The sequence below is a fragment of the Chlorocebus sabaeus genome, chromosome 10 (genome assembly GCF_047675955.1).
Source record: "Chlorocebus sabaeus isolate Y175 chromosome 10, mChlSab1.0.hap1, whole genome shotgun sequence".
NCBI lineage: Eukaryota > Metazoa > Chordata > Mammalia > Primates > Cercopithecidae > Chlorocebus > Chlorocebus sabaeus.
The window spans coordinates 58,345,485-58,372,596 of record NC_132913.1 but is presented as its reverse complement, the minus strand read 5'-3'; the positions used below and the strand labels follow the sequence as shown (position 1 = coordinate 58,372,596).

Below are 27,112 nucleotides of genomic sequence, written 5' to 3'. Positions count from 1 at the left end.
CCCCATAAATATATACACCTACTGTGTACCCACAATGATTTAAAAAAAAAATTTTTTTTAAAGGAACCTTCTAAGCTGATTGGTGGAAACGAGATTGGAAGAGAAAAACGGCCTATTACTGTAAGAGTGAAGACATTCTTTTAAAGTGGAACCCAGTATAGTGCTTTACCATAATAGGTGCTCAGTAAATAGTTGTTGACTGGTAACATGACAGGGTAACATCACTGTCTACCCACCTCCTTAATAGGCTACTACTTTTCCTCTAGCATACTCATCTCACTTGCTAGCATTTCCTAGTATTATGATCAGGATGTGTGTATCTACAAAAGCAGTTTTCAAATTTTGGGTGTCAGGACTGCTCTATAACTTTAAAAATTCAAGGACCCTAAAGAGCTTTTTTTTATGTTGGTTACAACTATTTGGTATTTACCATTTTAGGATTTCAAACAAAATGTTGTAATCCTAGAATACACAAATACATAATCCGTAAATCATCCAGTGAGTTGTCATCACATGTCATATAGCCTCTGGTAATTTTCACTGTAAACTCAGAATGAAAGTAAAAAAGCACATCATACAGTTAGTTTTATGTAGCAACTACAAATGATTCTTAATGTATTCATCAAAGCAAGGTTTCTCACCCTTAACGTTATTGACGTTTTGCACTGGATAAATTTTGGGGGGTAGTGTTCCTGTCCCGTGCAGTGTAGGATGTTTAGCAGCATCTCTGCCTCTGCACATTAGATATCTACAGCCTCGTTACCCCCATCCCCAGTGTGTCAACCAAAAATGCCTCTATATTGCCAAATACCATCTCCCCTGGTTGAGAGCCAGCTCATTAATGGAAGGAGAAAAAGGAAAGTTTTTAGCATGTTACCCAGGGAGCTAGATTGCCACTTCATAAGTTTAACATGTCTAAATTTAGAAACAGGTGGTCAGAGTAAGTAATTTGTCCATAGTCACACAGATACAAGTTAACAGAGTCAGAATTTGAATCCCAAAGTATGCCTTATTTCAAAATGATGCTCTCAACTACTGTGCTATTACAATCTTTCCATATAACTAATATAATATATAACTTGTTATATAAATTACCCTGATAAGTTTTGGACAAAAATGGTACTGTTTGGAAATATTTAGGTTTCAGATAACTTACAGTAATTATCAAATTTGCCAATCTAAGATATACCTGAGCTAACAGCACTTCACAAATGTTTAATCTGATAAATGCTGCTTTTAGACTGGATTTTTAAAGCATTGACCACAAGTTGACATTACTGACAAATTTTGTTTCAGAATTTTATTCTTTAGTTTAAAAAATATTAGAAAGATGTATTTTTATGTCAGTAGAACACAGTGAATGTTCTACTAATTTTCTTTAAGATTCTCATTTTTCTAAAATAACCAAGTAACCATGACAACCCATTTGATTTTTTATAACCTAATTAGTTTTCTGCTATATGTAATAATTTTGGTCTTTAATATGGAAGATTGTAAGGAATAACATTCTTAATTTTAGAGATTCTGTAAAGTGGAATATGTGGGAACTGTACAACTTATTATTTTATATATAAACCTAGATAGACTGACAGACTGTTCCTAATCCTGATGATACATAACATCACTTCTGGACCTCTTTAAAAATAATGATTCCTTTGGTCTTTTTCCAGAGATGGTTAAATTTGGACTGGAGATTCCAGCATGAGCTTTAAATAAAAGCTTTATAAATGACTGATGTATAGTCAGCCTTAAGAATCAATACTAATAAAGATATGATAGAGCAATTTAAGAAAAGGACAAAGAAGCTGGGTATGGTCACATGTCTGTAGTCTCAGGTACTTGGGAGCCTGCGGCAAGAGGATCACTTGAACCTAGGAGTTACAGTCCAGCCTGGGCAACAAAGCGAGACCCCATCTTTCTTTTTTGTTGTTTTTTTGTTTTGTTTTGGTTTTTTGTTTGTTTTTGAGACAGAGTTTTGCTCTTGTTGCCCAGGCTGGAGTTCTATGGCACAATCTCAGCTCACTGCAACCTCTGCCTCCCGGATACAAGCGATTCTCCTGCCTCAGTCTCCCGAGTAGCTGGGACTACAGGTGCTCACCACCACATCCGTGTAATTTTTTTGTATTTTTAGTAGAGGTGGGGTTTCGCCATGTTGCCCAGGCTGGTTTCAAACTCCTGACTTCAGGTGATCCACCCACCTTGGCCTCCCAAAGGGCTGGAATTCAGGCTTGAGCCACCACTCCCGGCCGACCTCGTCTCTTGAAATAAAAAGAAAAACAAACAAAAAAAGACAGATCACTTTTTTTTCTGATTAAAAATGTTGTATTGGCACCGTGGAATACTATGGAGCCATAAAAAAGGATGAGTTAATGTCCTTTGCAGGGACATGGATGAAGCTGGAAACCATCATTCTCAGCAAACTAACAGAAGAACAGAAAACCAAACACCACATGTTCTCTCTCTTAAGTGGGGGTTGAACAGTGAACACACGGACACGGGGTGGGGTGGGGTGGGGGGAGGCATCACATAACAGGGCCTGTCGGGGGGTGGGGATGGGGGAGGGATAGCATTAGGAGAAATACCTAATGTAGACGACAGGTTGATAGGTACAGCAAACCACCATGGCACATTCATACCTATGTAACAAGCCTGTATGTTCTGCACATGTACCTCAGAACTTAAAGTATAATAATAATAAAAAAATGTTGTATTGGTGTAGAGAAAATAGTAACACTTTTTGACCCATCAGATCTTAAAGGATTGTTGAGTAGTCTTATACAGTTTTAATGTAAACATGTCAATTGATATTGGCTTTGAATGTGCAATTTGGCATTATCTTTAAAAATCTAAGTGTACATATTTTGCGATACAGCATTTACATTTAAAAGTATGTATACCAGAGAAATAATTGTACAGACCTAGGGAGTCATGTTCAAAGGAATTGTAGGGGTATGATACAGGAGTGTCACAATGGGTCAAAAGTTATGAGAGCACAGCTCTGAATTTGACTATTATAAGCACTCTCAAAATGCAAACATTTCCAGAATAAATTATCTGAAAATGTTACTTCCCAACCCCCCACCCTTCAGCAGTTGTTCTAAATGGCTGTTTTATTCTTGTATGATTTGAAAACTACTGGCAAGATAATTTGAGTAGGGGAGAAAGTTCAACTTTATTCTAATTTTATAGTATATACTATTTAACAAATAAAGCCTTAAAGGGATAGCCAGAGAAGGGAAAATGCCAAGAAATAGACTACGTAAGTGATAAGAAAATAACAGACAAAATCATTTTCATCAATATTAAAAACTTAGTATACTCCTTTAAACATGTATGAATGCAGTGGGTCCAAGTGATGGGAGTTTCAGAAGTCACAATGTGAGGATGTTAAGTTAGGTAGTTGTTAAAAATTAAGCGTAAAAGTAATTGTTTTAATATTACATTTCTTTGGAGTACTGATACGGTTGTGAATGCTGTGCATGTGTAAATAGAGTCCTTCAGCGTTTACAAAAATTTTACAAAAATATATGAGCTGGCATACTTTAAGTATACCTGTAAGACAGCACATATTTTATTTAGCTGGGTGGTTACCCAATTTCTTCTTGTTGGTGTTCTACCATCTTTTATATTACACGTTATTAAACAATAAAGGCAGTACAGCAGAAAATACACCAAACTCCAAATTGCTGACGCGATGATTTTGATTTACTTAGAAGTACAAGGAAATGCTTTTATTTGATGATAGATTCCAAAATTTTGCATACATAAATTTTTTATACTAAATATTAAAATCAGCATTATAATAGAGATCTTCTTTTAGAGGTCAAAGGTTCAAGTAAATATTTACAGATAATAGTTATCAATATTAAAGTTTTAACTCTGGGACAGAGACAGACTATGTGAATTTCAGGTCATACCAGCTCAAAATCATCCTTGAATTCGGATGTGCATATTTCATGAACACGTTTTATTTAAACGTAAATAGGATACAAAGCAGCAAGCATTTTCCTGTCTCACATCTAGTTCAACAAGTTTTGCCTAGAAATGTGGATAAAAATTGAACATTGTTTTACCAGCTGCCAGCAAAACGGTTTGTCATGCCATTTGTTCAAATTATAATAGCTTTGAATTTGATACCCAAGTATGAATCATTAGAATAGCCAGTGAGTTGCAGTTTTGAAACCAGTCTTTGGACGAATGGATCTATCAGAAAAAAATTCATTCTGTTAGGTTTGAAGATTGAATATTTTGTAAGGATACTGTTTAATATTAGAGTAACTTTTTTTTCTGTTTTAAAGTATTTTCTTGTTTAACAAAAAGTATTGAAATATTCTGTGTCTATTAACTATAGTGATTTTATTAGAAATGATATCTGATTTTTGTTGTTTATTCAGTTAGGCCCAATGAAGAACAGACTTTAATACCACCCTCTCTTTTTTTGTTGTTGTTAAAATATCTTTTTGTATACTGTTAAATTTTCTGTAATACATTTATTTCCATAATTTTAAATATCTCTCTAGTTTGAGGCTTAATACATGTGGTTATCTGTTTTCACGGAATAATTCATGTTGATTTCTGTCCCTCATTCTGTAACAGCATTGAGATTCCTGTGTTCTTATGTTTAGTCTTATTTACATTGAAGAAAGACTCATTCATATTTTATTATAAGATAAAACCAACAGGCCACATGATTAGATATAAAAACCTTGATTAATAATCACTGACCTAAGTTCCAAATAAAATTGGAGGATTAGTTAAATTATATCACTACACCTCTTGAGTCCTTTAAATTTGTCTTTGTGTTTTTTCAACAAACGTTCAACTGGTAGAAAATACTGTGTAAATTCACACTAATATCTTGGAGTATCTAAATGCCAGAGTAGTCATTCAGGTTTTGATATGATTACAAATCTAACATTTACACAACTAACTTGATTTGAAGTGTACTAGGCTCTCCTTTCTTCATTATCTCCTAACGACTGTTTCACTGTATATTGGAGGTCTTCGGCCTTTTATAATTACTGCATTCTTTTCATCTTCACTTCAAAGCCAAACCTATTATTTTGCCTTCCATATTTATCTTTTCTTTAGTGGTCTATTTATAGTAGGATAGTTAAGAAAAAATAGAGAATGAAAGAAAGAAATGACAGCATTATTAGCAAGAGCAATCTTGAAAATGTTCTATATAAAATGTTTGATAGGTGCACATTGTATATATAGCAAATACATACGTGGCCTGGTTGATGTCCTTTGGATTTCCTCAAGGAAATCATTGGTCATGATCAGTAGTTTTTTTTTAAAGCTGCCGAACTATTTTTTCGAAGGAAATCTCATCTGGAATCTCAATATTAAAATAGGAGATGCTGTGTTTGCAGATTCACGGTAGAAGTAACATAGAATATGTCTCTGGTAGGCTAGAGCCTTAACTCAGCCACTCATTTCCTTCCCTTCTCCTTCCCCTTTCCCTTTAATAACTTCTGGGGCACAGCAGTCTTAAAATTAATTTTAGTCCTGTTACCCTTTTTCTTCTCCATCTATAAATTCTTCTCTGGTTTAAAGGAGGTAAACTTTTTGCTTTCTTTACTATAATTATAATGCATTCGTTTGCTTTTTGGTTGGTTTAATGAAAAGACATTTTTCCCAATGGACTGTCCCATACCTCCACACTGGGAAATTCTGCCTCAGAGGAAAAAACCTTCACTAAGTAATCTATATGTTAAACAACAAAACACTAAGTAATCTATATGTTAAATAACAAACAACCTTAAATATCCTAAAGTGCATATCCAGTGAAGTATTTAACGAATGTTATCTCAAATAAGTTTTGAAAATTTATTGTATCTTCCCACCTCATCCCTATTTTGGAGATAGCCAATGCATGTTAGCATTTTGAAATCTGATTTTGTTTACCCCATTTGAACTCACCCCCTTTCACCCCCATTTAGAATATAGCCTTCTCAACCTGTCATTGAACACTAGTTCCTTAGGATATACTTTAGAAAATGGTACAGAACCATTTTGAACTTCACATTTTATTTTGTTTACTAGCTAGAAAATGCTGTTTCCAATATAACTGTTTCAGAATTATAATGTTTTGTATGGGTTTTCCCCCCCATTTTTGCCTGTTCAAGAGTACCTAGTCAAGATGTAAGATGGAATTCAAATAGGATCCTGCCATGCTTAAAAAATTAGTTTAACCTTAAAGTATTCTGAAAAATTATGTTTTCTTGACTCCATTTTTTAATATAAATTAAGTTGGCAAGGATATGAATAAATTTTTATTTGGGGATCTTTTATTTTAACATAGATTTGGGGTTCTTTTGTTTTTGAGATGGAGTCTCACTGTATCACCCAAATTGGAGTGCAGTGGTGTGATCTTGGCTCACTGCAACCCCTACCTCCTGTGTTCAAGCAATTCTTGCACTTCACCCTCCCGAGTAGCTGGGACTACAGGCACACACCACGATGCCCGGCTAAGTTTTATATTTTTAGTAGAGACAGGGTTTCACCATGTTGGCCAGGCTGGTCTCGAACTCCTGACCTCACGTGATTTGCCCGCCTCGGCCTCCCAAAGTGCTGAGATTGCAGGTGTGAGTCACTGCGCCTGGCTGATTTAGGGTTCTTTAATAAATGTTAACTTAAAATAATTTTTAATGTAGTGATACTTTTATTTCTGGGAAAACAGAAGATTGATTATTGTTTGAGTTTGGTAATTTTGACAATGAAAGGAAAGTAGTAAACTGCCTACCCAAAATTGCTACCTCCTGAGTAGACTGCCAGTTAGGGTGGATTTCTCTAAGACTTCTGGTTTGTGAAGTGAAAACATACCAGCATTTCATTGGACATATTGAGTTTTATTTACAAACACTAAAATTTTGAAATATTTTTATATAGTAGATTAGTTCTTGATGTAGGATATTATAGAAAAAATAAAGAGCATTTAGGTCTTAGAATTATACAGAGCTGAATTTGATTTGAATCCCGGCTCTGCCACACTGGTAGTATTACCTTGAGTAAGTTAGTTAATATTCATTCATGTATTTATCAAGTAATAACTGTATGCTAGGAGTGGGGTAAGAGGGTGAGGTAGGGAGCAGATGTAACATCTGTTTTTAAAGAATTCAGAGGCTATGAACATTCGGTGCAACTTCTCTGAATCTGTTATCTTGTTGGCAAAATAGAGGTAAGAAAACTTTAAATACTCAAGATGGTACTTAGAGGAACAATATGTGTTCAGTAAGAATTAGGCTGTGTATTGTTATTCATATATTTAATTGTAGGCACACTCAGAGACATAAAAATATGTATTAAATCCCTTCCTTGTTGGGGGACCATGATGCTTTAAGAGATTTATTTTAAGTTGTTTAGTAAGATTCATTCATTCAATCAAATATTAATGGAGCTCCTGTGAAGTTCAGGAATTTTTCTGGCACCAGAGGTGCTTACCAAGTTTCTAGAATTTGGAGGCCTGGTGCCATTGCCTTGTGCTTTTGCTCTTGGTTTTAATTTTTGACTAAGCAGGAAAGTTCCTCAAACTCTAGAAAAATTACTTGTATTAGTCTAATAAAAATACTTGCTATCTGTTATAGGAACACACATGTCATTTGGAACCAGAGCCACCATCTAGAGCAGGGATCTCTTAACTTTTTTTGTACGAGGCCAGATATTTGTGACTTTATGGGCCATTCTGACTCTGTTGTGGCTACTCAGCTCTGCCGTTGTAATGTAAAAGCAGCTATGGACAATACCTAAATGAAAGAGTGTGGCTGTGTTCCAATAAAATTTTATTAGGGATACTGAAACTTGAATTTCTTATAATTCTCACACCACAAAATAATCTTTTTGTTTTCAATTTTTAAAATTTCAAACATTTGAAAGTGTAAAAACTGGTTCGATCATACAAAACAGGTGACCAAACTGATTAGGCCCACAGGTCATAGTTTACTGATACGTTATCTAGGGCATAATCTGTGAATTGGCTATAATTGTTGGATAATTGCCAGGCATTTAAGTGCATGGTCCTTTTTAGTAGGGATTGTGTATATCAGGTTTGTGTTCTGCTCCTTTTTTTCTCATCCAAGTTTACTTTTATACACTAAGTATGTTTGAGTAGTAGGAAACTAAGGAAAAACTTAATAGGAAATAATAGGAAACACTAGGGTGACTTTTTCCCCCCTCATCCAGTTAAGCATTGGAAGGTCATCTTGTCAAGGCTAATTACTCTAGGATTTTTCATCCGCTTCATGTCAAATTCTGTAACTGAATATCAGATAATATGTACAAGATCTTCTTTACTTGGAATTTAAAAATTTATACAGTAGGAAATTTTATCTTTTAAATAAAATGTGTATAAATAACAGTATATTAACATCTCTTGAGCACTACTGAATGCTATTTTTTTGGTCTTGAAACGTGGTTTTATATTGACTGTGATAATTTTGTATATTAAAACTGTCATTTAAAAATCTGTTATCTTGTTTTCTGTAGACACCAGAGAAGAAACAATCGGAATCATCCAGGGGAAGAAAGAGAAAAGCAGAAAACCAGAATGAAAGTAGTCAGGGTAAGCACACAACATCTTCCTTCAGAGCCTAGTAGACACTTAAAATTAATTGTTTTAATTTTTAACCAGTTAATATTCTAGTTGTAAAATAATATGAAGTTGTAAATCTTGGTGTGTGCACAGGTAGTTAGTGTATGATTATTGCTTTGAGTTGCCCTTATTGTTTTCATTTGGGTCCTAGAAAGACAAGTATCATATCCAAATCTGGCAAGCATTAACTTATGACTTTTCATTTTTTATTCTTTGTATGTATTGTTTGAAATGACTTGTTTTTGAATTAAAAGCTTCAATCTCACTTTAACAGAACTACTTAAACTTCTCCTTTTTATTTAAAAAAAAGGCTATAAAAATAATTATGAGAGACTCTAGTTAAAGCATCTGTTTTTCTTTCCATCCTTTCTTGCATACCTACCTTTTGTGATATGAGCTAAGAAAATTATTTTCATTAAACTAAATGTCTTATAATGAGTAGAAAAATAGTACTGTCATTTAATTTGAGCACTAAAAATTAAATATAATAAATTAGGCTCTTAAATCGTGTATAATGATGACTTTATACATAATGTTACATGTGTTGGAGCTAATCTTTAGCCATAAGATCTATAGCTGTGAACCCATGACTTACTGGTGTATATAGGGCACACTGGAAGCAAGGAATATATTTGCAGCAACTGTCTTTGTGGAAGGAAGGGTTAAGTCATTTTAGTGCCTTTTCTGAGGTGTATTGTATTTTATGTCTCAGTTTACACTGAGCTCCTTTTTGGTCTTAGTGTAGCTCCCCCAAGTTGTAGTTAGTGGACTTGGAGCTTTTTTTATTGTAAAGATATAATAATTACTATGATTTCAACTGTTCTGAAAACTCCAAAACAAGCCCCCAAATAAGATGAGGCTTCTGGATTGGTTTAACCATGTTTTTTCCCTTTGTGGTGTGCCATCTGCAGAATTGTCTGATTATTTTTGTTTTTAGGATGGTTGCCTAAATTGTTTTTTCTCATTTCACCTTCCTTACTTATATTTGCTTTAGTCTGGCTTTCAGTGTTTTTTCCCCCCTTCCTTTGGAGTAAACTTGACTTCAAGTCCAAAGCAGACCTCTCCTCTCATCTTCTGCAGGGTTCCCCAAACTCCCGATCTTATAGTCCTTGGCCTATTGGGAACCAGGTCGTACAGCAGGAGATGAGCAGCAGGCCAGTGAGCATTACCGCCTGAGCTCTGCTTCCTGTCAGATCAGCAGCGGCATTAGATTCTCATAGGAGTGTGAGCCCTATTGTGAACTGCACATGCAAGGGATCCAAGTTATGCACTCCTTTATGAGAATCTAATGCCTGATAATCTGAGGTGGAACAGTTTCATCCCAAAACCATCTTCCCTACTGCCTGCGGTCTTTGGATAAATTGTCTTCCACAAAACTGGTCCCTGGTACCAAAAAGGTGGGGAACTACTGATCTTATGGACTAGATTGGTCGTATGTCCATTCCAAAACTAGTATGACCAACAGAGGTACTATTGCCTTAAAAAAATGAGGCCATCTCTAGGTGGATAGTGTCAGAAATTTACAAAAAGAAAAAAAATCAGGCCCATCTTTGAAACTGGAAATGGAGTTAAGTTCTTAAACATACAGCCTGTATTGAGAAGGGATGATACTTGAACAAAATTGGATTTCTAATAAGAAGGAGAGAAGGGGACCTGGAAGTGGAAGTTGTATAGGAGTCAGCTTCCTCTGGAGTTACATGTGCCACATAGGGTGAAGGGTGTTAACAGAACAAAATTTTCATTCAATTAAGAAAAAAGAAATGGGGAAATAGCCTCTGGAGTAGGCAACCAAAACCATCTGTCTTCATTAAAATATAGCACCTCTTTATAGTCTACGGAGAAATTATTATAGACAGAAGGGAAGTTCCTTTAGCATAAGACCTTTACAGTCATCTCTGACCTCTAAATAAATCTGTGCAGAACTAATGTTCAAAATTTCTAGGTAGCATTGGTAGTCCTGAATACTTGTTTAGTTTTTAAAAATTCCCCCCACCTTGTTCCAAGAAGAAATTTAAAGTTGTTGAACTTTTAAGAATACTGTTTTTCATCTTAGTAATGGCTGGCACATAGTAACCACTTAAGAAATATTTGTTAAATAAAATAAATGAATGCATGAAGTAAGTCAGCATTGAATTGATAAATATATGTATGTTTATATTAAGCAAAGCTTTTGACTTTGTGATATAACAAGTTGTAACTTGAAGAAATTGTGTATTCTATATAGTTCCAGTCAAGGATGGCTACTTCTCCCCTAAGAAAGCATCTGTAAACACCATATTTCTTAGCATGTTCTTAAATTAAGACTTAAAGGACTGATGAAGAATCCATTTTAGAGCAAAATATTTAAAAAATAGCGTGATCTCTGATGAGCTAGTTCACTTTGTCAGTATGGTCATATATGAGCAATATTTACAATCTAGTTTTTAAAAAACATTGTATTTAATTTGGGAATGGTTTTTAGAAAATCAAAATACAATTACAAAATAACATTCCTATTGAAGCGTGTTACTGTCAGTTTGACAGGAATCATGTTATGGTTTATATAATTAAAGCTGTTTTATTTTACAGGTAAAGGTTAGTTTGTCAGTGATGCAATCGCTACTTTTTTATTTACTGATTTGCCTTTCTGAAATTAGTAGTTATTAAGCAGTATTAATAAAGTAGTTTTAAAACAGGATATCATTTACATCATTTATTTGTATGATTCTCCAATAACTGGAGCTTTTAAAAATTGGCATGTCTCTATTGAAATGTCACTTGATTTTCATATTTGTGAAATTGATAGCTGATGTCCTGTGGACTCTTTAATATTTTTTTGATGCCCATCAGTACCCTACTAACATCATGCGCTTCTTATATTTTAGGAAAAAGTATTGGGGGACGTGGCCACAAAATCAGCGACTATTTTGAAGTAAGTTCATTGAGGATTATCTCCTTTTCCTAATTCAGTACTATTCTGCTGTGAGCTAAAAATATTTTCTTAGCAGCACAGGTCACCTTTTGATTACTTGCTTGATTAGAGCAGAGCGTTATTACTATGTGATATCTTTTCTTTCTAGGAAAATTAAATTTACATTTACATTGGGATGCCATTCATTGTTTTCTAAATACTTTCTCATATAGTTGTTTATAATAACCTGTAAGATAGGCAAAATACATATTAGTGTTTCAGTTTACAGATGATGAAACTGAAGCCCAGAAATGTAAAGTAGCCTACATTGTAATTTTTTGAATTTTTCTGTCAGACCTTGGCAACAGTGACCTTGAGCAATAATAGAACACTAGGCATAAATGGGTTAACCCATTTAAGGCAAATTCTGAATTGAGGAGTAAAGAATATAACTTAAAGTTCCCTGGCTCTCTAGCTCAGAATTCTCTCTACTATCAATACCGACTTCATCACATTACAACAACATTTGAGTCCTGTGGATGGAGATTAAGTATTTGATAGAGGCTTGAATCTAAGAGAATGCGAAAACAATAAATTTAGATTCTTACCCAATCTGGAATGTTGCCTTGCTTCTATATAGAAACACTTTTGGCTACCGTTTTAAATTAGAAAATTTTTAAGTGTAATTATTAAAACAACAAACATGGTCTACTCAATTGAAGAATATTTATATTTACTTGAGAGAGCAGAATTGGCTGATTAAGGGAAGGGCTGATTTTTTTTAATCCACCACTGCTTGCTTTCTTGGGTTTGTAAAATCTAAAGTAAAGCAGTTGCTGACCATGAGATACCTTGCTCTTTGGTTGAGGTCAGTCACTTACTGATATCATTAATTAAGAACCTTTGCCAAAGGTACGATCAATTCAAATAAACAAATGTCTCTTGAATGCCTACTGTGTGCTAAATTTTATGCTAGGCTCTATTGGTAAAATAAATAAGGCAAAATCCCTAGGTTGCAGGAAGTTGTTTAATGAACATGCTAGGAAGTCCCCATCTGTGCTGTTCATGTAAGTAATTAAACAAGAAATGATGAAGTGGACAGTAATCTACACCCCCAGAGGAACTTTGCAGCAGCAAGTTATTTTCTTTTCCCATCCTTCGTATGGAAACTTGAAATAGGAGAAAAGGTAGCTATGGAACAGATCAGTTGACTTCCCTTCATATGCAGCTAAGTCATGCACTTTGTACAGAAGAATTGATTTTTTAAGGATTTTGTGCTGTTAGAGGGAAGGGACCTATTATAATTCTTTTTATATAGTGTCATGAACACTTGGATATCTTGAGACCGATATTCTGTTTAAAATAGTTGATGATGTTCACTAAGGTCTATGTGTAGACATTTTGGAATTTCTTGGGATTAGGGACTGTATGGCTCAATAAACATTTGTAGGGAACCTGTGCTAAGATTTGGGAGGAAAACAAAATATGTTTATTGCTTTGGAGGAATTTATTCGTCTTTGAGTTGACCAAAATAAGAGATTATAGTAAGAATATAGAGTAATAAGGATCTTTATAAAACAGTCTTGTCATGTTCTTGTGATCAGTAGTCTCTCAGTCTTTTAGGACTTGGCTGACCTTAGTTTTTTTTTGTTCTGGATCCATTTAAATGACTACTTATTTTAAAATTAGGTATATTTAGATTAATTTTTAATGTCATATCTGAAATAACAACTTTCTGAGCCTGCTTTGGTAAATAATAATGTTTCCTTTTTCTTTTACTCAGTACCAGGGTGGAAATGGCTCAAGTCCAGTAAGAGGCATACCTCCTGCAATCCGTTCTCCTCAAAATTCACATTCACATTCCACTCCTTCCTCATCTGTAAGTCATCTTTCAAGTTTTTCAGGCATAGTCTTTGGGAGGTTATGTATATTGAATAAGTTTTATGATTTGTTGTTTTTTATTGAGAACTTAAGTTAGCATTTATCTTTTAATACATTATTTCTGTGACATGAATTAAATCCTTTTAAATTATCTGGTGCTATTGGAATTTTATTTCTGAAAGTGAGCCTCTTAAAGATTTTCTGAATTAATTATATCCAAGAAGCATTGTTTCTGTTAAAAGAATGCCTGTTGAGTCTGTGGGACTAACGTGAGTACTCTTGTATCAGTCTGTATTCAGTTGTTGATTCCTAATTTATAACTTTCTTAACAATTGAATTTCTTAACCACTAAAATTATAGCATAATTCCTTTCTGGGAATCCTTAAGAAAAAGGCAGGATATGTAGTTTAGTATAGATAAAGAATCACGGACTTAAAATTATCTTAAACTTTTTGGTTTATTGCTAACGTTTTAGATACAGTTCTTTTATATGCATTGTTTTGCATATTGGATTTCATTTTTAAATTTACTTTCATTGTGTGAAAGTTCAGTATCTAACTAGGAAAACAATATTGGTTTTCAGTAATTTAAAGAGGAATTAAAGAATCAGAGTTTCACTTATTTATTCAAGCACCTTGTTTTAATTTCTTGCGTCCCCTTCTTGTCCTTGTCTTTAGACATACTTGGTTGTGTCTTACTCATTTTGTACCTTTCAGGATATCACGTTGCTGTGTATAAAGTAAGGCATAAGATTCAACAGTAACTTTAAGAGTTGTAGTGATAGCGTTGATACAATGTTATAATCTGCTTTCAGTGAGTGTATTTTTGAACTAGTGACCAGATAAACTGTGAAATTCATTAATAAATTGATATTAAACTACATAAGGGTATGTATTATTGTCCCTAGTACTAAGTTTGTTTTTTGAACTATCATAATAAATTTTTAATATTTTCCAGAATAATTTATTTGGCCTTTTTTTTTTTTTTTTTTTAAACAGTACGAAAGCATTAAGATTTCTTTTATGGCACTAGAATGTAAGCTCCATGAGGGCAGGGAATATATTGTATTTCTCACTGGGTCTTATGTAGGAGGTACTTAATGAATGCTTGTTGAATAAATGGTGATTAAAGGTTTCTAAAAGTCAGTTATGTTTCAATGTAGGTATTATTCTGATAGAAACTTCTGCAGAAATGTTAAGTAATTGTTGCTAATTAGAAACCTTTTTTTTTTTTTTTGCTAATATAAAATTTTTAATAATTTTTTTAGGTTCGACCGAATAGCCCTTCTCCTACTGCATTAGCATTTGGGGACCACCCTATTGTACAACCAAAGCAGTTATCCTTTAAAATTATTCAGGTAAATGATAATTAAAATGTTTTTTTCCCATGGCTTCTAAGAAACCATTGACTAACTTACTAACAACTGAGATGTCTGTTTGTTTTATATGTAGTCATAAAGCAGAATTACACATCAAGAAAGATAAGAGTAATTACTAAACAAAAACAACGGAATTTGTAGGAAGGAGTGAGAAACTGAAACACACAATTTACTATCAGCTTTTTAAACAACCATAACATGTCACTTCTGTTTACTGATTCTTTCTGAACTTAATTTCCAAGTATATGTAATTGATATATTGTGAAACTGCTGTATTTTTTGTAAGTGTACATTAAAGCCGCTCATTTGACTGTATGTATGTAAATACATATATGTGACAAACTATAAAAATTATTTGAATTATTTGTATATTTTCTACACTTAGTTTCATGAATTTTGAGCACTAAGTTCTTCATTTTAATTTTTTACGTGTGGTAGTTTCTGAATGGCACTTTCTCAGACTGGGGTTTGGGAGAGTAGAGTAAATGTTACTCTTCAACCTCAGCTTGCCAGTTTATTTCCATTAGATTTTATTTGTGAGGTCATATCCAAACTGTTGTGCATGTATCAAAACCTCTTTATTTGGATGATCCTGAGGCTAGGATTACAAGTACATTCCTTCATCCACTGAGTAGATCATGAAAGGTTTTGCTGCATGAGATGTTGGTCAAAGGACATAAAATTTTAGTGAGAAAGAATAAGTTCAAGGGAACTATTATACATCATGGGGGCTACAGTTAAAAACAGTGTTTTGTGTATATGAAAATTGCTAAGAGAGTAGATTTTAAGTGTTCACACCACGAAAAAAAAGATATGTGTTAAATAATTTGATTTAGCCATTCCACAGTGTAAACATATATCAAAACATTGTGTTGTATACCATAAATAGATAGGTTTTTACTTATCAATTTAAAACAGGTTTTGCAAAATTCAAAAAAAATCAGCTAGAGGAACGTATAGCACAAAGCAGCGGATATATTGAATTGTAATGTGGGACATCAATATTCTAAGTAATTGACCTTTCTAGATGTTTCTTGGTAAGTCTGTAGCGTTTATACACTTGAAGTTATTAAAACTGCACTAAAACTTTTTGAGATTCACTTTACATATGCACACAAATATATTTTTCTTTACCTTTGAATTTGGAGTAAAGTCTGGTTTTGTGTTTGCTTGAAACAACATATATAATAGAGATAATAAAATAACTTTTTTCATTTAGACTGATCTCACAATGCTGAAATTAGCAGCATTAGAAAGTAATAAAATCCAGGACCTGGAAAAGAAGGAGGGACGTATAGATGATTTGCTCAGGGTAAGTAATGAGTCATAGAGGGGAAAAAATTTGAATAAATTATTTGGCAACAGTCAAACTGTTCAGAAAATACTTAGCATTGCAAAAAACAATCTGTAGCTAGGCTGGGTGCGGTGGCTCATGCCTGTAATCCCAGCACTTTGGGAGGTCGAGGTGGGTGGATCACAAGGTCAAGAGATGAGAGCGTCCTGGCCAACATGGTGAAACCCCGTCCCTACTAAAAATACAAAAATCAGCTGGGCGTGGTGGCGAATGCCTGTAGTCCCAGCTACTTGGGAGGCTGAGGCAGGAGAATCGCTTGAACCCGGGGGGTGGAGGTTGCAGTGAGTTGAGATCGCACCACTGCACTCCTGCCTGGCGACAGAGTGAGACTGTCTCAGAAAAAAAAATACTGTAACTAGAACTCAATAAGCTTTTTCTGTTAATTTAAGTACGTGATTGAAAATACCAATTTTAAAGTGAAATATTTTATTAGATCTTCAGTAAATTGGGAATTGAGAAACTGTTGGAGAACTGGAAGGAAGTTAATAACATTTATGTGACCAACAACCGTAACACAAATAGCCATTTCATGTTAAAGTTTTTGATTTTACTGTATGCCTGACATCTGATACCTATAGGATGAAGTAACTGCTGCAGTTTGAAGGATTTTTAATGGAAGCTTTATTTAAAAATACATCTAGAAGTATACTTATAATGTAAGGGTTTGAAGCAGCAGTTCTTACCCTTGATGCTCCTTAGACTCAACAGTTGGGAAGGGTGAAAGTACTAATGCCTGAACTCTACCCTGAGGGGTTCTGATCAAGTTGATGACATGATGTGGGCTTGGACATTGGTAGTTTTAAAGTCTCTCCTGGATAATTCTAATGTAAGCCAGCATTGAGAACTACTGGTATAGAAACTCAATAAAACCAATACCTGTGATCCTACTGTGTTTGTCAGTACCTTTAAAACATCCAGTGTGTCTTTTTCCTGATCCTGTCATATTTACTTTCTCACATCCATTTACCATTTAACCACTATTTTAAATTTTGTGTTTGTCATGCCTTGGTGTTTCTTTGTGGTTGTATTAAATATGTGCTTACATTCTTAACAATATATTATTTCATTTGGTTTTTGAACGTTAAGTGAAATTTTCCGGTATGGACCCTTTTGCCCAGCTTGTTTTCACTGAACGTTATATATCAGAGAGTCGTCCACTTTGATGAGTATAACTGTAGTTTGTTCATTTCACTGCAGTATTGTAAGGCGTTTTGAGTATACCATAATTTCTGTATCTTTTCTGCTTTTAGTTGACATTTTGTTTCTACTTTTTCTAATATAAACAGTTCTAAGAACATTCTTTGTACGCGTCTTCAGGGCAAATATGAAAGAGTTTTTCTATGGTATATGTTTAGGAAAGACATAGCCAGAGTACAGGGCGTATGCATTTTCCATTTTACTGTGTAATAGCAGTTATTTCTCAAAGTTTTTTAGTCTGGTCATTTTTCCCCCCCAAGTGACACTCTGTCACCCGGGCTAGAGCACAGTGGGGGATCATAGCTCACTGTAACCTTAAACTCCCGGGTTTAAGCAATATTTCTCCCTCAGGCTCCTGAGTAGCTAGGACTACAGGCTTGTGCCATCACTCTGGGCTGATTTTTATTTATTTTTTGTGGAACTGGGAGTCTGCAGGCTGGTATTGAACTCCTGGCTTCAAGTGATCCTCCCGCCTTGGCCTCCCAAAGTTCTGGGACTACAGGCATGAGCCACCATGCCCAGCTGATCTTTCAATATAAATTATTAGTCTTACTGAAATTGATTTTTGGTATGGCATGATGTGGTTTCATTTCAGTTTCTTTCTATATGGATAATCAGTTGTTCATCCCCATTTAATTAAAAGCTCATTCTCATACTGCCAGCTCTATCATCATAAAATCTTGTTTCCAATATACAAGTGTATCTATTTCTGTGTTCTGTATCATGTTTCCTTGTTCTGTTTGTGTCTCTACACAAGTACTGCAGCATCTTTTTATCATTGTTGATAAAACAATTTTTATCAATTGTTTTTGGCCGTTAGTAACAGTGAACATAAATAACAGTCCTTCAAATGAGATAGAAGCTTATTTTTCAAGAGAAGAACAGAAGTGGGCAGCTCAGATATTATTACTCTTCAGTATCATATGGGACCTTGTCATTGTTAGTTCATGGCTTATATCTCAAAGGTCACAACAAGATTCTATATATCTATTAGGGTCACAATTATGATGTCTGCTTTCTAAGCAGTTAACAGGAGGGAGGATGGGAGCAGAGAACAAGAAGCACAATTCTGTGTGCAGCCTTCTTGGATGTCTCATTGAACAACTTCTGCTTGCATCTCGTTAACCATCCTTCGCTGCAAGGGAAGCTGGGAACTGTAGTCTTTTGGCTAGGCAGATAGCAATCCAGGATAAAACATTAAATTTCCATTATTAAGGAAGAAGGGGGCTTGGGTGATTATAATTATGTAGCTTTATATTAAGTCATGATACATGGTTAAACATACATCCTCTTCTTCATTTTGGCTATTTTTGGCCCTTCGCAGTCTTAGAGAAATTTTAGAATCAGGTTTCAAGTTGCATATGCATCGTACACACATTGTTGAGGTTTTGTTTGAATTGCTGAGGGTCTATTGGTTTTAAATTCTGTTTCCTCTTCCTTGAAAAACAATTGTGTTGGGTATCTAATTTTAGGTTGGCAATTATTTTCTCTCAGCACTTTCAAGATACTGTGCCCTTGTCTTGTGGATTCTACCATGGTTGGCCTAGACTTTTGATTTTCAAACTGTGATCCTCAGACCAGGAGCATCAACATTCCTGGAGAACTTATTAGAGATGGAAATTATCAGGTCCTTCCTGAGACCTGATTCAGAAGCTCTGGGAATGGTTCCCAGTAATCTGTTGTAACAAGCCCTATAGGTTATTCTCTTGCCACTGTACTAATCAGGCTTATCTTTTGATGTTAGAGAGAGGCCTCTTTTCTGAGCATATGGCCACCTACAGAGTGAACAGAATTAGTATCCTATCGCTAAGGAAGAGTGGTGAGGACAGCTGTTGGGTAGGCAACTTGTGTATGTCATTTATAAGTTCAGTGGAGAAAATATTTTGTTAGTTATAAGAGATAGAGGAAAACTCACATTTAATTTGTTAATTATGAGATAGAGGAAAACACATTTATTTTTAAGTGGTAGATACTTTATATACCATATTTTAGTTATTTTTAACAAAGTGAGGTAGATTGTGTTGCTTCTATTTAGAAATAAGAAAGCTGAACTAAGGTTCTTGTAACTTAGCCAAAGTTAACCCTAGAGTATGGATTTGAATGCGATGGATATGGATACAAACTTCCCTGTATGTACTTTCCACTGTACACTTAAGTAACATTTAACAGTATTATCTCATGGCTAAGTAGGCTTTTTTTTTTTCTTGTATCATACTCAGATATTTAATATTATTAGTCCTATCTGTATACAATTTATTTAGAACATTAATAATATTTCTAAGCTTTTCATATTCCCCAGTCTAGACCTTTTGCATTTTCTACTTATGTCATAGGCTAACTGTGATCTCAGACGGCAAATAGATGAACAACAAAAATTACTTGAAAAATACAAAGAACGATTAAATAAGTGCATATCAATGAGCAAGAAACTTCTTATTGAAAAGGTAGGCTAAAAGTTGAGTAAATTTTCCCTTCCCCTTCATTAGCCGCTTTTGCTTTGTATGCTTTTATAAATTAATGAATAAAATTGAGTGACGATTTTTTTTTTCTCCTTTTTTCAGAGTACACAAGAAAAATTGTCAAGCAGAGAGAAGAGTATGCAAGATCGATTACGCCTAGGGCACTTTACAACAGTTAGACATGGCGCTTCATTTACTGAACAATGGACAGATGGTTTTGCATTTCAGAATCTTGTGAAGTTAGTCATTCTTAACATTTAAAAGTTTTTAGTATTCCTTTGGGTTTTCATTGCTTTAAAATATTATAGATTTGTAATTGTGCTCTCCAGTTCCTCACTCACTACTCTGAAATCATAGAATTTAGTACATTTGAAAGGAATATGAAACCCAAGAGTATTATAGTTTTAGCTTAGTAATTTCTTGATTAATTAGCATTCGTCTATGGAATATAATATGTTATTCTAACTCTGATTTTCCGACATATTAACTGAACCTTTAGCTTTACAGATGATATTTTGAGAGGGAAATTGTTGAAAATTTAATTTCACTGGAAGCTGTGTGTGTGTGTTTATCTCCTAGGATTTTCCTACTTAGTTTTTTCCCATTCCCCATTCCTTACGTGTTAATATTCAGCACTTGCCTGCTTTCTATTCCTAAGGAAAAAAACTTCTCTTTTGCCTCAGATATAGTAAATCATTTATCAGTTAAACTGAACATGTGGCTTTAGCATTTCTGAGGTAAACTCTATTTATTATTTATTTATTTTAATTCCAACTTTTAGATTCAGGGGATATATGTGCAGGTTGTTACGGGGTATATTGCCTGATGCTGAAGTTTGGGGTACAGTTGAACCCATCACTTAGGTAGTGAGCATAGTACCCAATAGTTTTTCGATCCTTGCCCCTGTCTCTGCCTTCTTCATCTTTGTGGCCCCCAGTTTCTATCATTCTCATCTTTATGTCCGTGTGTCTCCAATGTTTAGCTCCCACTTATACATGAGAACATGTGGTGTTTGGTTTTCTGTTGCATTTCAGATCAAACTTTAAAACAGAGAAATTATAGTTACCATATTTTCTTGAGTTCACATGGTGGTAGATAAGGATTGATTGGCTGTTTATGTGTTAAGGAGTGCTAAATATGCTACTCCTTTTTTGGGGATGGGAGGTGGAAAATGTTTTTAAACGTGAAAATCGGGAGTAATGCTAGCGTGAACATCAGCTTTTCCAGAGTATCCAGTTATTTGAAATAGAGGCAAAACTTTCTCTTCACTTGCTATCACACCAACATTGCTGTTCAAACACTGCCTCCTAGGACTTGCCACAGAATGGCCTTCTCTCTCAGCAGATTTATTCAACTTTTCTTCAACATAGCTGTGCTAGTTATACCACAGTGAAACAAAGGATAAAGTACTTGTGATATTAGAGAGTTTGGGTTTCAATTCCGCAGATAATGGGACTTGTTAAAGGTTTACATATAGTGTACGTGATCAGAATGATATCTACAGTGATAGTTGTAGAATAATTGATGGTAATGTGAAAATATTATTAGAAAGAGGATGAATGTTATTGGTAGTTAAGATGGAGGGATATCCAGATGAAAGGTGATTAAAGCATGAACTAACATATCAACAGTAAAGTAGAAAGCAGGAGAAGGTAAATTTTTAGTGTTTTATGAGCAAGAGGCTCTGCTACTAAACCCAGACCTGCAGTTGTCCTGCAATGAATAAAAGAGACGGTTATATAATCAATATGAATGTTCTGAAATATAAATTCTACCAGTAGTTCCAATTTCTCCACTTAACTGTCAAAAAAGAGGCCAGGTGCAGTGGCTCACGCCTGTAATCCCAGCACTTTGGGAGGCTGAGTTGGGAGGATCACCTGAGGTTGAGAGTTCGATAACAGCTTAGCCAGCAGAGTGAAACCCCGTCTGTACTGAAAATACAAAAATTAGCCAAGAGTGGTGGTGTGCGCCTGTAATCCCCACTACTCGGGAGGCTGAGGCACAAGAATCGCTTGAACCTGGGAGGTGGAGGCTGCAGTGAGCTGAGATCACGCCACTGCCCTCCAGCCTGGGTGACAGAGTGAGATTCTGTCTCAAAAAGTAACTACCAAAAAAGAAAATAATTACTTGTATGTCCTGACTTTCACTAATAAGCATTTATTGAGGACGTACTACGTTTATATCAAGCCATTTATAATTGGTGATAGAACCCAGAGTGGTTAGAAGATGAGAGGATAAATAAATAAAAAGTAATAATAATCTCTAAACTGTATAGTCATCCCTGAATAATCAGCTGTTAATATCTATTCCAGTAATCCTTTCCATTAATATTTTAATCATTAGGATTATTACTGCTTATTTGCATTTATACTATCCTGATGGTGCCCTAAAATAGCCTTAAGATTTAGTTATTAAAAATTGAAATTTATTCCTGCCTCTAAATGAAAACTGGATTAAAGTCTTGTTCTCACTTTGCTATTCTTGAGATTTTTCTCTACTCTTTTAATCTTCTACCTAGGTTCTTCTTGATTTTTTTCACTCCTGTCATATTCTGCTACTTCATCACTAAAACCATAGGGAAGGGGAAGTGTGTAAGGTCAATTCTGCATGAGCAAAGTAGGAGCCCTTTAGTTCTGGTGTCAATGGTTGGGGAGAGGAGGGCATGAAATATTTGACTTGCTCTAAGTATCGTAACCATATAGGATTTGAAAATTTTTATTGGCATAGTGAGGTGACCTAAAAGAGAACATGGTTACTGTTAGAATAAGCTTAAGGTGTTGTATGATAAGTTGGTTTTTAAAAGTTTCACTGTTAACTACTTAATGCTCTGCTCAAACTGCTAAAATACCTAATCTACATTTTAATAATCGACATGGTATCTATTAGTTTTTAGAATTAGGGAGCTGTTTGCAAAATTGTTTCAGATTCTTGAATGGTAAGCATTAATTTTATTTTTGTTACTTTCCCATTTTTCAGAGCCGTGCTAAGTTTTCTTGCTATTTTCTTGTCTTTTTTTCCCTTAAATTATGAAAAATTTTTTTCTCATAAATTTCTTACGTTAAGGTTAATTTGTTTGATTTCAAAACACCAACTTCTCATTCCTGGTTTTTTTTTTTTTTTTAACAAAAGTAGATTTAGAAAATAACTCTCTTCATATTAAACTCATATTTGCCTTTTGTAAATTTGTTTGCAAATACTGTGGTGAGACGCATGTGTAACATGTACCCCATACTTTAATAGTTTGGGGGCTTGTTTTAGCTCATTTATTTATTTCATTCAGGAAACATTTATTGAGCAACAGGTAAGTGCTGATCACTACACTAGGTACTAGGGATACAACAGGATACTGTATAAATAGACACCGTCTCTGTTCTTAGGGGGTGATGTCGTCTAACCGGACACTTTCTGATGGAGCATCTATAGGAATGATATTTATTAGAAAAGATGAGGTGGGGAGATAGAAGTTCCCATGAAATTATAGATGGCAACACATCTTTCCCTAATCTAGGGGTTTAGAGAACACCTCACTTAAAAAAATTCTTTCACACGAGACCTGAAAGATAAGTACAAGTCGGTTCACAAGAGTGGAACCGGAAGGTTACAAATGTATATTATATGGTTTTTCATGTTTTTTATGCATTTTTTTCCAATTTAACCATGAAAAGTAATAGAAGGTTAATATGGTTTTATTTGTTTATTTTTACACAGGCAACAAGAATGGGTGAATCAGCAAAGGGAAGATATTGAAAGGCAAAGGAAACTTCTAGCCAAACGCAAACCTCCCACAGCTAATAATTCTCAGGCACCCTCTACCAATTCTGAACCAAAACAAAGGAAAAACAAAGCAGTCAATGGAGCAGAGAATGATCCCTTTGTTAGACCAAATTTACCACAACTGTAAGCCTCCATTTAAAATTTTTCTTTTTTAAAATTGTTGCCTTTGAGCATGAATGTTACTAGTGGGTGTTATTTATAATTAATACTTAGATAGCAAAATTGATTATGACCAGGAAGGAAGGCAGTATTGAAAATTTAGCTCTAAATTAATACCCCCAAATATCTGAATTCTACCTTTTTAAGCAGAGATTTAACAATTCTCTTTTAAAACAGAGACTTAGGTAGCTAAGAGGTTACCAGAATTCACCCTTTCCTCTGTGTCTGAATCAGTTAAGAATCAGTTGAAAGTTTTGGATTTCTAATTTAGTGTTTCCATTCACATTCCTTTGTCGGAGAGAATGAAGTAATGTAACTGCCATTTATATATTTTCTCAACTTGTGAAAGCAGTTCATTAGTGGGTTATAGGTATTGTTTTTCCGTTTCTGCTTTTCTTTACTTTCTAGATTTTCTTTCTTAATGAATTATGCTTTATAATTTAAAGAACAAAGACATTTTTTAAAAGTTACATGCTTATTGTAGAAAATTAGGAAAATAGGACAAAAATAATAAAATAATATAGACTATGATCTCATTTCACAGAGAACACCGTTGTTAAAATTTCAATATACAGATGTATCCAAACTTATATAAATTTTCTGTTCTAGAAGAACTTATGTAAACTCATGTGAGTAGAAAATACATAGGCTGGGCATGGTGGCTCATGCCTGTAATCCCAGCACTTTGGGTGGCCGAGGTGGGTGGATCACCTGAGGTCAGGAGTTCTGAGACCAGCCTGGCCAACACGGCGAAACCCCGTCTCTACTAAAAATACAAAAATTAGCCGGGCATGGTGTCAGGCACTTGTAAGTCCAGCTACGCAGGAAGCTAAGGCAGGAGAATTGCTTGAACCCGGGAGGCGGAGGTTGCAGTGAGCCAAAGTGCCATTGCACTTTAGCCTGGGGGACAAGAGTGAGACTTTGTCTCAAAAAAAGAGAAAATACATACACCCTCTAATGTCTTGTGTGTCATATATTTGTTTCTCCTCTATTGAAAGATGGCCTATCATCCATGCTTTGAATGCCATCCGCAACTGTATCAGGAACTTCTTCTGTTGATACCTCCTTTGTGCTCTACTTGTTAACTTCCGTTCAGAAAACATGTAAGCAAAACCATTAAAAAACTCTCTCAATTACAAATCCCTTTAGTCTCTATATTCTGTCTGTCCTATTCATAACTAGGCTTCTTGAAAGAGTTGCCTGTCCTTGTAGTCTCTTCTGCCTTGTCTTCCAGTCCCCCTTTCTTAAGTGAAATTGTTCTTGATTATCTTCCTGAGGCTAAATGTTGTAACATTTGGGTCTTTAACTTACGTGGCAGCGTTGAATATTGTTGACTTATTTTTTTCCAAAAAGACTCTTTTAGTTTTTAAGATACTCAGTTTCCATTTTAACTCATCCAGCTGCATCTTCTCAGTATCTTTCTATGGGCATTGTTTACTTACCAGTCTGTAAAACGTAGATGACTTGTAGGGATATGTCCTAGGCCATCACATTTCTCACTCTGCGTATTCTCCTTGAGTAGTATCTACTCTTAGGGTTTCAGTTACCATGTACATCCTGCTGACATCAAAATTACCATCTCAAGCCCACTTTTCTCTGTTGAGTATCAGATAATTCTTTCTCAGTCTTGAATATTATATCCTGCTTAGTTGCTGTCAGTACTTAAATGTCTCACAGGAACTTCTAATGCAGCCTGTTCAAAACTATATTTACTAAAAACAAACAAAACCTTGTATTTACTGTTATCTTTCCCATTCAGTCTGTCTTTACACACGCACACCTCGCCCCTTTTCTGTGTTCTGTGAGTGGCACTACCATCCTCTCACATGTAAGAATTGTAGTTGTCACCTTTAACATTTTAAGTACAGATTTTATTTATTTTTATTTTTTATTTTTTGAAGAGATGAGTCTCCCCATGTTGTCCAGGCTTGTCTTGAACTCCTGGGCTCAAGCTGTCCTCTTTGCCTTGGCTTCCCAAAGTGCTGGGATCACAGGCATGAGCCACTGCACCTGGCCAGATTTTGTTGATTTTTTCTTAATCCATTAGTGATTAAATGGTGATAATATTAATCTTTCAAAGTTCATCTCAAAATGTACTTTCTTCTTAAAGCCTTTCTTAATTTTCTTGAGCTGTTGTAAGTTACAGTTAGAACGTTTTGACTATCATTAATTTTTAAAAAGAACTGTACTTTTTGTAAGTTAGTAAATTTGTTTAAGAAAAAACAAAAACACAGGTGAATGACTGGGTTGGTGGGTGGTTATATTAAAAGAAAGATGGGGTGTCTCACACCATCATCCCAGTGCTTTGGAAGGCTGCAGTGGGAGGATCGCTTGAGTCCAGGAGTTTGAGACCAGCCTCTCAATGTAGTGTGACTTTGTCTCTATTTCTTTAAAAGAAAAAAAAAAGGAAAGTGTGTGTTTGCTTTAACTCTACCCTGTAGATACCCAGTCCTGCTAGATAGCAGATATATCCACTCATCCTTTATGTAAGTTCCCACTAACACCATTCATTCTAACTCAAGTTAATGCTATCTTTTACCTGGGTTATTTTTATAATCTCTCCCTCATCCCATTTCAATTTTGGTTTCTTCCTGCAGTCTATTTTCATGTCGTACAGTCATTTTTCTGAAATAAAAATGTGATCCTTACATTATCTTCCTTATAACCCTAACAAAGTTCTCCAATACTTGAATGATACAACCCGAAAGTCCTAATATGGCTTATAAAGCACTTTGGATGTGACTCCTTCTTCCTTCTCTGGCCTCATTGTTGCCATCATTCAGTACTTCTACTTCACTGTCAGCATTCAGACTCTCACCCATTGTCTTAATTTCTGTTAATCTTTTAAGTCCCACAGTAGTTATCGCTTCCTCCTGAAAGCTTTTCTTTAATACATGAAAGATGGGAGTTACTTATTACTTGAGGTATCACCATAGTAAGTACTCTCTATCTCTTCAGTCACAGCATCAGTGTCCACTTAGGTAATGATACTAGGAACTTGCCTGTCATCTTAATGTTTCCCTTTCCCTCGTTCTCTGTGTCTGTTTCCAAAACATTTTCGTGTTTGCTCCATTCTTCATTTTCACCGTCACTGTCTTAGTATAGGACCTTGGTTTTTTATTAACCTAGATTACTGTTTTTCATGTCGCACCGTGTTTAACCTCTGTCAGTGACTTTCTAGATAAAATTCACCCACATGAAGACCCTTTATGTAAATTTTATTTCTCACTTTAGCCTCATTTTCCAACATTTGCCCTATGTATATCTTAAGTTAAACTTTTTCAGTTCTCTAAATGGACTGTGCTTTCTTGCTTCTGTGACTTTATCTTGTTCCTTACCTTTCTTCATTTGTCTCATTTCCTATTTATCCTTTAAGACTTGGCTCAGATGCTTTAAATGCTTTCTTCAAAAGGAAGTTCTCTCTAAC

At 34.9% G+C, this 27,112-nt stretch overlaps 1 protein-coding gene across 2 annotated transcripts in view; it reads left to right on the top strand.

Moving 5' to 3' along the window:
* The window catches only part of TLK1 (tousled like kinase 1), a 166,186-nt gene that overhangs the window by 87,334 nt on the left and 51,740 nt on the right, over nt 1-27,112 (top strand). For both annotated transcript variants that reach the window (XM_007965328.3, XM_073019808.1), the window contains 8 exons: nt 8,488-8,563; nt 11,458-11,504; nt 13,267-13,362; nt 14,632-14,721; nt 15,962-16,054; nt 19,627-19,737; nt 19,855-19,991; nt 23,461-23,649. In XM_007965328.3, coding sequence (XP_007963519.2) covers nt 8,488-8,563; nt 11,458-11,504; nt 13,267-13,362; nt 14,632-14,721; nt 15,962-16,054; nt 19,627-19,737; nt 19,855-19,991; nt 23,461-23,649 — 839 coding nt within the window. The remainder of the gene's footprint in view (nt 1-8,487; nt 8,564-11,457; nt 11,505-13,266; nt 13,363-14,631; nt 14,722-15,961; nt 16,055-19,626; nt 19,738-19,854; nt 19,992-23,460; nt 23,650-27,112) is intronic.